We start from the raw sequence: 12,873 nt of genomic DNA, 5'->3' as shown, positions 1-12,873 counted from the left end.
GTGTTATTTTTGTTACATTTAAGGGAGCGTACAGATAGTTTTAAAAAACAACTTTCATGAGCTGCCACCATTTCTTTCCTCTCCCATTACCATGAACATGAGGGCTTCCCAAATGAAACTTTCTCTTCAGTGGCATGTTTCCACCACGAATGCATCTGAATTCTGCCCCTTCCTTTGCTAATAACTAAGGCAAAAAAATATTCTCTCTTTCAAAAAATCCTAGGGGGATTCTCTGTTCTTTTCCTTGAAGGTAGCTAACAAGGTCAACCACGTATCTCGCTCTGAGAGCTGATTTCACCTCTGGCAATGCAGGAATTACCAAGGCAAACATCTCAGTAATAACTGTCTAGCTGTTCAGAGGCTTTACAGCAACAGATATTTGCTATCCGGGGTAAAAGCTGTACATTTTAAAGAGTGATGATGAACTTCCTGGGTATGCAAGTGCTTTTATAAAGTATTTTTACAGGTTAAGAAAAAACAGAAGCAAGCAGAACACAGTTTTACTCCCAGTTCCGTGCTCATTCACTGACTACAAAGTATTTTTTAGTGCAGCTATGTGTCCTCCTTGGGTGCATATTTCAGAAAGAAGAACCATCAAGACAACTTACATCCTGCCTCTCATTGCTTTGGCTTTTTGTTCCTCTTCAAGGTTTCGTGGGGGAGTTGAAGGCGTCATTCCTTCATTTAAGCAGCCAGTGGCATCTTTTAAGCTTCCTCGGTAAGATCCTCCTTCAAGGGTCTAAAAAAACCCCAAAGAACAATAAACATTATCCTTGAACTCCAGCATCAGTGTTATCTTCTGTTTCAAGTCAGTTCTGCAATCAACACTGCAGTCTAAAACCAAGCAGAGTATTCAGCAACATTTTCCTGCAGGACTTAGTGAAACACAACCAAACCAGTTCTGAGTTGATATAAGACCCCTGCCCAAAAAGCTTTAAAACAGAGAAGATGTCCTTTTGCTAGAAGGTGGAAAAAGATGTTCCAGTAGCCCCAGGATGAGAAAACTCTTCCAAATTATTTCAAAATAACCTGAAAATATCCTGGTGTCTCAATCAGAACCAGTGTTAGGCTACACGTGGTCAGTGTTTCTCTGCAAGGGGATTCTTTGCAGAAGTAAAACACAAAATGAAACAGAAATAGATAGATACATAGTAACATTCCACAATAATTAAAGTTTCCCCCAAATCCCTGGAAAGTAATTGCAATTGACCTAACAGCCTGTATGCAGGGAAGGGAAAATAAAATATCCTCTGAAAATACATCTAACTGGATTAATGAAATACTTTTCGATTTGTTAGTCCCTTGATGGAATAAAACTATTTTGAGTAAATTTTCTGGGAATGTCCTTCTCAGTTTCCCATGTCATGAAGAGCTCTTTCACCACTTACTCCTTATCAAGCACCCTATGAATGCTGACTATCTTCATGTACCAACATCTCAAACCAAGAAAATACCAAAACCCTCTGATATGATTCACTAGATAAAGCTGCTTGCACAGAGTTACAGTAATTTAATGATCACTGCGGGTTTTTTTGTTTTGCTTTTACTCTCCTCATCTTTCCAGTATACGTAAGGAAATGAACCTTTGCAGGCTCATCATAACCCTGCTTTAATCCTGACTTATTAATTAAGTTAAACTTGCTCAAAGCAAGCATTTTCCTAATTTTAGAGGTCCTGGGACACGTAGAAAAAGGTTTAGCTTTGATACTAACATTTTGAACTGTTTCAGGGAAAACTTAAGAGAAGCCAAGGTATGAAACAGGATTTACTCCTTGTCCAACAGACATGGGACCAGATAGAAAGAGTGCACAATACTGAAATTTTTGAACAAATTAAAACCAGAGCATTTGTATTGCTTATTCCACTCCCTGTCAGAAAGAGTTGACAAGGCAGATTAAAAGTGACACACGAATCTTTGTAAAATTAAAGCACAGCTGTGATACTTCAAGCAGTTCTACTCTTTAGAGGGTCTTTTCAGGGAAGCCAGAAGACCGAAGTCGCCTGTTGGGTAGTAAAACTCCTGTGCCTCAGAGCAAGCTTTAAAACAAAACAAACAAAACATCCCACTGCGTAGAATATTTGAATACCAACAAGACCCCAGAAAGAGTACAGCACAGTAGCTCATGCTCTGCAAAGCCCGCTCCAAAAGTGCCTTTCGACTATGCAGCGCAGAGCCTACATGGCAACGTGAGATGTAGGCTTCATCTCACGTGAGGAGCAAAAATATTAGACACTCTACTGAGAAGTAGAGCACATAGGGTTAATAAAAGCATAGCAGATGAAGGTGGAAAGCAAGGAAACCAGAAACAAGAGGCAGACTTTAAAGCCCTTCCCTAGAGTCATATTAGGCCTGTTGTGTACACAGTTTTCACAACACTAAACTTACCAGCTTACTTTTGACCAACTTTTCTATTGCACTGACAAGATCCGCAGCAGTTGGGACATCGGAGGAGCTCTGTCGAGCAGCTAGCAAAGAAGAGGACTGCAAGACACCAGGTTGCAAAGGAAAAGCAAGTTAGCAGGATGAGAAGGGAGCAGGAAACCAGCGGTCAGTGAAGCAGCTTCTGAGACAGGAGAACGAATGTGGAAGGGGAGCAGGAGGGTTACAGGACCACATGCATTGTCAGGTGAGTGAGTGTCGCCGTATCAGACAAGCAGAGAATTGCCATCCACTTCTGGCTGCCCATCTCCCTGCAGCAGTTCCAAGGCTGGGAACCAGGGAACAGCATCAAAGAACTGAAGTTCATTTGCAACCAGTCTACAATACTCTAAATGTCTGTTGGTTCCTCCTTCAAAGGATGTCTACAGTTCTTATGGGCCCCAGAAAATTGATCGTCTTACTGCAGATATAAGAAGTTACCCCCTCCTCCATACATACATATTTAATAAATGCAGTTAAGTACAAGGTACACATGGAGCTACAAGCAATAGGGGACGGAGGCAGGGGGGAACAAATCATTCCCCATCCCTTTCCCACAGATCAATCGCAACTCCAAATGAACTCAGATGACACCTCCCATTCATGCAACTTCAGCCATCTAAAATGTTTATCTTTTCTCTCCCCGCTCTCCAATCAGTGGAGAGAAAACACATATCTCATCTATCCTAAGCACCTGGCAGAGGAGGGCAAAAACGCTCTTTGGAGATGCCCACTTTTCCCTATTGACATGAGAATATTTTCAGTCTCACTTCTCTATGCCTGTCTCTTGGTCGCAGCTATTGGATTTTAGGCGCCTGATATCATGTAATGTCTTTGGATGTCTCCCCGTTACAGTAGCCACAGCTAATAAATAGCTGCTGGTTTTTACAAATCTTCAGAAACACCAAGACCCCTTCAATGTGCTACCCGAGCATCTCCCATGGCGCTGCGAAGACTGGCCTCTGTGTGAAATATTCAGCTTTAGTTTAAGGTTTTTGCTCTGTACAGGCCTCTTCAGCCCTTGGTCTTTGTCCAAAGAAACCTCACTTTGAAAACCCAAACTCATGCGATAGCTATGGGAATCGGTATTTATTAGCTCACCTGTATGGACATTTCTTTTGAATGAAATACAAGCACTGACTAAAACTGTAAGCCCTTTGGTAACCTGCCTTCGGCAGGCTGACACAACTAAAGCATGGCTAAATTTTTATAAATTCTGCATTCAAATTATTAAAAAGCTTATTCATCTCTCAGCTGCTTAATAAAGGTCTTCAGGAGAGCAGCAAAGTCACCACGCAGGTGCCAACAAACACGCACCTGAGATTAAGTAGTGCTGGGGAGCGAGACGTGGAAATGTGATGGCAGGAATTAGGCAGCAGGCCACCTCTTTAAGCAGCCCTTTGGGGAGGTTGCTCATGTCGAGTCACGCAGCCCCAGGAGGAGAAAACAAAAGGCAAAGGAGACCAATCCCAAACAGAAGCCTTGTGACACAGAGGAAGTGTGAGTAGCCTGCCACTCGTCTCTTGTCTTTCACAAATAATACATCTAATCAACAGCTCTAATTACAACAACAAAACCTACACGTAATCAGGCTGGTAATTGAGGAATTAGGCTGGTGATGCAGGAATCTCATACAAATGTAAAAGCTCAGACAGCCTGTTTCACCTGCAATGCGGACAGACGTGTCTAGGAAAAAAAAGACTGAAAATAGGGACTTTGAAGAGATAGTGGACAAATACATAGACGACAACCGTCAAACATAACCATTCTAGCAGGAAGGGTCCAAATTTTGGAGGCACTAAACAGCTGTTGCTCTCACTTCTTTTAACTGAAATTGCTCAATATCTCTGAAAAGTAAGTAACTGCAGGATTTTGAAGGGAGCATGGAAATATTTGCTGCCTACAAGTCTTTCACGGTAAAATAAAACTCTTCTGTGATTGACAAGAGTCTGGTTTGTGTGGGGCAAATCCAAAAATGGTATTTCTATTTCCCAGGCAGTAAATTAGGAATTTCTAATATGAAGATATCTTGCAATTTGTCTTTATAAGAGCCTCCAGGAGCAGTGAGGCATGATTATTGCTGCCTTGCAGATGGGCTCAGGGAAATTTGTCACCTCCCGCACCGTGCGGACATCTACCACCTACCACTACTCCTTCCCCATGCTGCTGCTGGTCCAGCCTAAGCCCATGCCTGTAAGCAGTAGCAGGACATGAGCAGGGAGCTGTGCCCAAATAACACCGTTAAAGAGCTTTTGGCTCCAGCATGACTCAAACATTGCTAACGTGGTGCTCCTGTGCCAGGGTATTCAGGATCCATGTTTGTGAGCTTAAGTTTTTTTTCCCCATGACAAAAAAGTGAGTTGGGGAAGAAAAAGAGAGAGAAAAAGGGTCTCAGATGCATCTTGCTCTATTTAATCTTCTCCTTCAGGAGCGGGTGAAGAAACAGGATGCCAAAACGCTCTATAAAGCTTAGACATCTGGAGCGGAAAACAGTTTAGTTCCACAACATTGGTGCTGTCAGAAATGTATTTAAGAAATACTGAAATCACATGGTATGTTAAAAATCAAAAATAGTGACCCGACTAAAGCAGTTTTGATTTTCTCTAAAAAGAACCCAAACCAAACCCCCCAAAAAACCAAAAGGAAACTAACCCCAAAACATTTAGCTAAACAGCACGGGGAAAAAGCCCTGTGCAACTGCTATTGTGCTGGGCATGGATCCACTACAGCTCTGCTTCACCGACCTTTTGCCTCTGCCCCTCGCCAGCCAGCCAGCAGCACATGCAGCACTCAAAGGGCAAGAGTCCACAACTCCAGCTGCTTCCTTCTGGTCTTGCTGCCACTACAATGTCATAACATTTCCTGACAGATTAGCAGCAAGCCCCCGAATCCTTTCCTCCATCATTCTGCTCCTTGAGTCTCGGAAATATTTGCGCCCTTCTCTCTCTGTATTTCCAAACTCCTGCCTGAACCTTCCCCAAGAACATTCTGGGTTGGTTTTTTTCCGACAATTTATTAATCTCCCCTATCCTTGCTTCTTTGCATGCAGTAATTACAATCAGAGAAGAGAGATACAGAAGTGGCAGTGCTAAAAACAGATGCCAGCAGGAAAGCAGGAAACAGCTAAACAGGAGGATGGATTTCTACAAGGGAGATGACAGCACCAGGAAAGGGTGGGGGAGGACACGTGCAGACAGGACCCACACTGACTGTGAACGCAAACCACTGTCATAGCCGTATTCACAGATTCTCACCCCAAGTCCAAGAGAGCAACTGAAGGACTCTGCAAGCCACTGTACCATCTACCACAGCAAATTCTGACTTAATATTCAAGAAGCCCTAGCTAACAGCAGAGAACTACCACCACCAGCAGGGTGCACAAAGATGGGCAGACCAAAGCCTTTCCCACCCTCCTGAGAGGGACTTCAGGTACCTTACGGGCTTCTGAACTAACTGGAGCTGATGGACTATTCAGTAATGATCAGCTACATATGCCGAAAATACCGAACTATAGCACTGGGTATGCTTTTCCACCTGTAAGTTTTAAAGCACTTCAGAATGGAGGGTGGATGGTGGGGCACAGACTGACAACGTTCCTGGACCCCAATCACACACAAAGCTTGCGTGGAGAGTCCAAGCTACCTAACTCTTGGTAAAGGTGGTATTTCTGGATTCAGGCAGACTCCAGCTTCTGTCCTACTCCTCGGGCCCAAGCTGCCACCAAAGACCATTTCTGCTGCTACTGCCAGACACCAATGGCACTTTTAAAACAAGACGTGGAGAACGTGCATTATCAGCCTGAGTAGAATTTCTGACCACACACAACAACAAGCACACGATCGACCTGTCATGAAATGGAATGCCGGGGCTAAATTGCTTATCCAGCACTATTTGTAAATCCAGTTGGTGAAAGGCATTAGATTACAATTTGCACATAGTAGTCTCTTATAACTACAAGTCTAGGCCCTGGATACTAGAAGACCACTATGAAACCACTGTGAGATAGCTATGTGAGAAATGCACTTAAACAGCAAACTGATGTAGTCGGGGAGGTCTTACCATCTCATCTTGGGTTGGGTCATTGTCAAAAATCTTCATAGGAGGAGGAAGAGGTGTGTGAGACTCTTCATCTGGTTCATCTTCTCCCCAACCCTTCTTGCTCTTCTGAAGAAAAGTTAAATATAATTAGAAGCAGGGATGGGTTTCTATCTTTTTAGATATCTGAGACTTACCACCAGGCTTTGAGTCTGTTAATACTAATACTGGCTCAATATTGCATTGGGTGAAGAGAATTGCAGGTAATGCTAAGCATCATGGAAGAGAATCAATAAAGACGTAAGGTTTTGCCAGTTAATCCTGGTGCATTCTAAGAGTTAGAGAAATACAGTTTATAGGTCACCCAAGCAGCTAAGGCAGTTATGGCTGCCTGTGTGCTGATGGAAAAGTATTTTTTAATTTAAATGAGAACAGTTCAATGTACAGTTTTTAAAATGTGTTCCTCTATTTGTGTTCAGTTAGTATCTTCTCCATTTTTTGCTTGTAATTCCATATTCACTTTATCAGGAAAGAGCCATTCTGGCAAAGAACATGCCTGCAGAGAAACTGCAGCTACAAATACGTAGCAGATTTAACAGAAACATGGCTATTTCTCTGAGTGTTTTCCTTCAATAAGGAATTACACTGCCATGGTAGGATAAGGGTGATATGAACCTCAGCAAAAAGTGATAACAGCTGCTCAAAAATAACTTAATTTCTATCCTTGGCAGCTTTCTAATAGGCTATTAAAAAAAATATCTAGTCAAAGGACAATAATATATGCAGACTTTGAAATGTTGTTCCCTATATATTCCATTGCTCTTTGGATGACAATGCTGTTTGCAACACAGCTTCAATCAATGTCATTTTATATATGATTCGCTGTTCCCTCTAGACCCTAAGTGAACTGCACTTACTCAAGTGTGAATCACACACACAGAAGAGACTATCAGAGATATCGTCTTTCCTGCAACAAACACCAACACACACCTCATCTGCGCTGTCTCCTTGAGGAGTGGTTTCATCTCCGGTCTTTGGTGAGCCAAGGTCAAAGCTCTTCCTGCCATCTCGCACCTTCTTTTGTTTCTTGATGTTGCTCTCGGTCTTCCCGCTGTTCAGACGGCGCACAGGACTAGTCAACCATTTCTTCAAGGTGTTGGTTGAGCGCTTGGGGCCAGGAGAGCTCTGGATGGAGTTGAGGGATGGCTGAGGTTGTAAGTTGGCCACTGAATCAGACTTGCCCCCGTTGTCATTAGAAGATACCGAATATGCATCTGGAAGAAAACAACGCAGGTGAGAGATCATACCAGCACCTCCTCTATTTCCTAGGGCACATCAAGCGCTTGGCAGTCCTAAGTATGAAAATACAAGCTGCCTCGATGAAAGGTTTTGTGTTTACACAAGGACATTGGGTAAACTTTATTGCACACCAGAGAGGAATATGCCCTGCAACAGGCATTTTTCACAATCTCACACACTTCTCTCATTTCCTACCATACTATCTGTCCTTATGAAAGATCACAGACAGCAAAGTTATCTAGTTTTTGACGAAAGCCTGAATTTCATGCTAAGTGCTGAATTTCTCAGCTTCTTCCCACAGATTTCATTGTGAATTGCTAGGAAGAAAATAAGCAGAAAAAGCAGATTACTACAGGACACCTGACAGCCACCAACACTTTGTCAGGTTCTGATTCCATAAATGTTTCTCAGCCATTTCCAGACCTTGATGACATTACTGTTAGTTAGACTACTTATTAACTTCTGAAGGTTATTTGAAGCACCTTAAAATTATCTCCTTTGCCCCTGAAAGCAATTTTTCAGAAGACTTGACACCTTCCCTAGAACTAAGAAACTGGAACAAACAATTACAAAAGATGACAAATGGTTCAAACCAAAGGAAATTCCCAAGAAGGAGATGTAAGACAGGCTTAAAATTAAAAAAGATTTCCATTATACCCAAGCAGGAGATTCTGCTGAACTGTATCCAGCCACAATTATCGATATGCATGTTCAGATTAGCACCTTAGAAATGGGTGCAACCTCCCTTACTCCCCCCAAAAGCAACAGACCAAAGATGTGCAAATGTCAATAAGTCTTTGAAACCAAAGCAAACAAGCTGCTCCAAGATTTCTCAATTGCCCTTTAGGAACAAGTGCCCTGCTTTCATCTTTCTGAAACCATGGCAAGGCAACTCCCTCCCCAGGAGCAATCAGGGAATGAGATGGTTAATCCCACACAGTTTAAGATGATTTTTTTTTTTTTACAGAATTCAGAAATTGTCACACTCCTGTAAGATACATCTCAGACTGTAGATCAGAAAGCAGACAGCTGATGTTATTAAACATTTTTAGATGGTTATCTCTGAGTCTTTTATCCGCCCAGGAGAAAACAAAAACATAAGTTACAACACATGAAAATAGCCTGGTGCATCCAGATATTCTCAGTTTAGCAATAAATATCATTAGAGATACTGGGTAGTACACATGCTGAGGGAGAGCTACTCTCCCAGAGAGTCGTTACCTATATTGTTTTAGAAGCCAGTTCCTGCTACCTGCATGCAGAGCTCCTACCCTGCTGGGTAGAGCTGCTGCTCACAGCTGGCTATGCACTGAGCAGAGATTGCAGCCCGCCTTGTCTGCCAGCTTGTAAAATGCAGACTGTGAGAGTTATAATATTTTACAACCATAGACAGCCTCAGTCAGAAGTTGAACCAATAATTTATTACATACCTGAGGTCAAAAGTTAGGTTTTTAGAACATACGGAAATAATTGTAACAAGCTAGAGGAAGTCAAAGTTCATTTCCCAGACGGGAAGAAAATCCAAATCATCTGTCTTCTGATGACAGGAGCAAGCGTGAGAGGGGCTGGGATGAGGACGGATCCCAGGTGGAGCTGCTGGGGTTTTCCTGACATTCCTTCGTAAGGGCAAAGTAGCAGTCTTATCTCAAAAAGGCCTGGGTTTAGCCAGCTCCTGTTGATGTTATTCCATGCACACGAAGTGGCATTAAATCAACTAGCACAAGATAATATTTGTCAGTGGCCAGCTTATCTTCCACTCAATAGGCTTCAGATAGTCTCCTCTCGCAGGCTCTGTGTGATGCTCTGGGAGTTCATCAGTGCACCTTGCATCAGCAACGTTCAGGGTTTCACGAAGGAGATTCTGATTTTCCAAGCGCCCTTGCCTCTCTGCCCCCCCCAGAGCACCAAAAGCCCCGCAGGTGGTGGGGGAAGCTCAAGGGCTCCTCGTCAAGGGGCTGTGCTGAGCGGGGTGCCCTCAGGTACCCGCACTCCCACTGCTGCTGCAGGAGGATTAACTTTGGGAATTATTGGTGCAAAGGGAGCCAAGCTGCAGTCATGGAAGGAGAAATGCTGGAAGCGATCACTCTGTGGTGGCTGTCACTGTCAGGGACGATTTGGGGCAAGCAGCCGTATCATGGACTCACTGCCTTTGCTGGGGACTGGGCTCGGGGGGAGGTTGAGGAGAACCAAGGACAAGCTGATCTTCCCGCATCTCGGTTGATTAACGTACAGAGAGGTTTCTACTACAGGTTGGAAGTAACACAGAACAAACTCCTACCTCCAGTCGATGGCACCTTGCCAATTTACCTTTCAGTGAGGGAGGGGAGCTGATAGGAGGCTAAATGAAGCCTGGGACAACCCTCTCCACCCCAAGGATTTGTTCCGAGACGCGCAATCCTACCTCAGCCCGGCGGGCTCAAGGCAGGGCCAAACCCAGGAACATTGAAGTCCGTGATGAAAGGGGCAGGGACCTCCCTTCCCACCAGGAGATGTCCCTGGTTTTACGAGCAGGGCCAGGCCCCAGCCTCGCTGCCTCCCTCTCCTTCCCCCAGGCAGCACAGCCACAGCCGGGACACGGACAGACACACAGCACCTCTCACACCATGGCAGTCTTCTCTCAAGGCCGTCCCGGGGAAGCAACGGTCAGTCGTTGTCCCCTGTCACCCTGGGGAAGGCAGCAGGTGGGCAGAAACAGCTCAAGTCCCGAGCTGATCCACAGCCCACTCTGCCCGCTTGCAGGAATTTTGTCCAAAGTTTAACCTAGAGCCAGGAAACCTCTGCAGACCGAACATCAGGCCTCCAGAGCTACAAGCCATGATGAAAGCCAACCCAAAGGTTTCCAGTGGGAGGTGTGTTACACCATGCAACAATCCCACTTGAACCGAGGCTCTGGATTTTCCCACTCAAGGTCACGCCTTTGGTGATGAAAAAGGCTATTTACCAAGGGGCTACTAAATCTCAGTTGTGCCATGCTGTACGCAACCCTGACAGATATGAAGTCTCCTTCTTTCTCCTTGTCCGCTGAAGTGCCCTGGCCGATCACTGTAAGGCATCTGGGACAGAGCCCAGGCTTTGCTTGGCCCATGCAGCACAAGACTGGAAACGTGGCCTTATCTTGCCTTTACGTGGTAACGTAGTCCCCGCTGGCTGGAGGATAGGGAGGGAGGTGGAAAAGAAAGGCTGGTATAAATCTCCCTGGTACCCAGCTACCATGAGAGCCCCTCAAGGTGGAGTGAGTTTGCTCTACCCAGCGCCCTACATATGTACAAAGCACTCCCATCTCATTGTCCCACTGCCCACCATTGCCAATCATGGACTATCCAAAAACCACACCAAAGAGTCCACACACAATACTCATAACCTTTTTTCCTTTTCTTTTTTAAAGGAACTGCAAATATGGACACATTTGTGAGCAAGTCACACTTGCTGTTTGCCAGCCCTGCTGAGAATGATTTCCTTTGCACATAAAGCAGGTCACCTCGACGTGGTTGCAGAGGCAGGACTGGAGCTCAAGGAAGAGCAGAGCTCACGAAATGAGAGACAGAAACGTGCAACACAAAAAATCTGCCAGGAAAGACTTTGGCGACAACCTCCTAAGCTGTGCTTCTGTGAGCTCTACTGCTTCTATGGCACGTACAGCTACAAACACATTAATCATGACACTTGATACTAGCCTGAGATCCAGACACCAGGTGGATCAAGCAGAAGAGGAGGACATGTTACTGTGCTCTTCTTGCAAAGCGCTAGCACATATGTACTTTGCAAACTGTAACGGTAGAGCTGTTTGAAAACACAGTTTGCTTAAGAAAAGCCAGAGAGCACTTTGGAAAAAGATGCAGCGGCACGTTGCGTGGCAATTCAGGCAGCCGCCGCTGCCCACAAGGACCAGCAAACCAGTGGCTGTCCTTGCACTGCAGCGGGTCTGCAGGAACGTCAGGGCTCAGCAGAGAGCTGCAGCGAGCGGTCTTCCTGCCACCAATGTCCTGGGACACACATGTCTAAAAAAAGGTATTTGGTGAAGCAAAATGGGTGTAGGGAGGTCAGCAGACTAGTGTGGCTAGATTGATTTCCTGGCCAAACCATTCATTCAGACAGAAGAAATGATGGTTTCCAAAACACCCCTGAGCAAACCTCCAAGAAACTTCTGGCAATAGGACTGTGACAGATACTCAGCCAGACCAAAGAGCTTTAACATTCAGAGCTTTTGCACTGCCGGAGGCATGAAATATTTGTTGTTGCTCAAATGAACAGACGTCTATAAAACCACAGCTCTTTTACTTGAAAAATGGAAGGTTCCAGTTCTGTGCAACCTTGGGTGAAAGGAAAACTGAAAATCTCATAGACCCGTTTCAGAGGCACAGTTGTATTCCCATTTGAGTCAGCAGAAATTACTGCTGGAACATAAATACAAGGCATTTTATTTTTACCTCCCTGTTCCCCAGAGCACGCATGGGAGGGGAGGTCTGTCTGATCAGGCTCATGCAGCACCGGACTCATCTGCAGGAACTCAGATCTCTGACAGGGAAAGGGAAAGACTTCTCAGAGCAACTCAGAAGAAAGCATCAGGCTTCTCTTTTAGATTCATACTAACCACAGATCATATATGATAGGAAGGAAATATGTTTGCATAACCAGAAGTTAATACAGAATATACCTAGGAAGACAGGTGACTATGGCAGGACACAATCTTGCTTTAGGTGAGGTGTCTCTTCTGATTTACGTACAGCTCCATTGCTTACCCCAGAAAAACAGCCTGAGAGAAAAGGATTTTTCCACAGAAGTCAAAGAAGATGAGCCAAAATGGGAACTCTGTAATCCTATTAGCATGTGCATTTAAATCAACAAATTTTTTGCAGAAATAATTCCACTCATGAATAAAAGCCAATAATGACAATCTGACCAATGAGCACATAAATTAGCTCTGCTGTGCTCGACTGAGCCCATTTTCCATATTTAGTGATTCCTGTAAAATAACATTTCTGACAAAGATGGAACTGAATCAGATGTGGGTGAAAGACTAACTTGGTCTTTACTAAAACTGTTATTTCCTGAAGAATGGGGAACTCTGTACCAGAAAATCTTGGAAAGCTGGAGTCATCTAGACCCATCCTATGCACAAA

General features: G+C 44.4%; 1 protein-coding gene across 15 annotated transcripts in view; it reads right to left on the bottom strand.

Moving 5' to 3' along the window:
• The window catches only part of KALRN (kalirin RhoGEF kinase), a 532,819-nt gene that overhangs the window by 53,934 nt on the left and 466,012 nt on the right, over positions 1 to 12,873 (bottom strand). For 12 of the 15 annotated variants that reach the window (XR_005932657.1, XR_005932658.1, XR_005932659.1 and 9 more), the window contains 4 exons: positions 7,445 to 7,728; positions 6,479 to 6,583; positions 2,387 to 2,482; positions 609 to 739 (listed from right to left, as the gene is read on the bottom strand). Coding sequence is in view for 12 of the 15 variants with exons in the window: in XM_030018367.2 (XP_029874227.2) it covers positions 609 to 739; positions 2,387 to 2,482; positions 6,479 to 6,583; positions 7,445 to 7,728 (616 nt within the window). In the remaining 3 variants the exon portion in view is untranslated. The remainder of the gene's footprint in view (positions 1 to 608; positions 740 to 2,386; positions 2,483 to 6,478; positions 6,584 to 7,444; positions 7,729 to 12,873) is intronic. The other 3 variants (XM_041124229.1, XM_030018359.2, XM_030018360.2) reach the window with 3 other exon arrangements.

The sequence above is a fragment of the Aquila chrysaetos genome, chromosome 6, assembly GCF_900496995.4.
Source record: "Aquila chrysaetos chrysaetos chromosome 6, bAquChr1.4, whole genome shotgun sequence".
In the NCBI taxonomy this organism is placed as follows: Eukaryota; Metazoa; Chordata; class Aves; order Accipitriformes; family Accipitridae; genus Aquila; species Aquila chrysaetos.
Note: the sequence above shows the minus strand (reverse complement) of the source record. Positions and strands in the feature narration are given on the sequence as shown.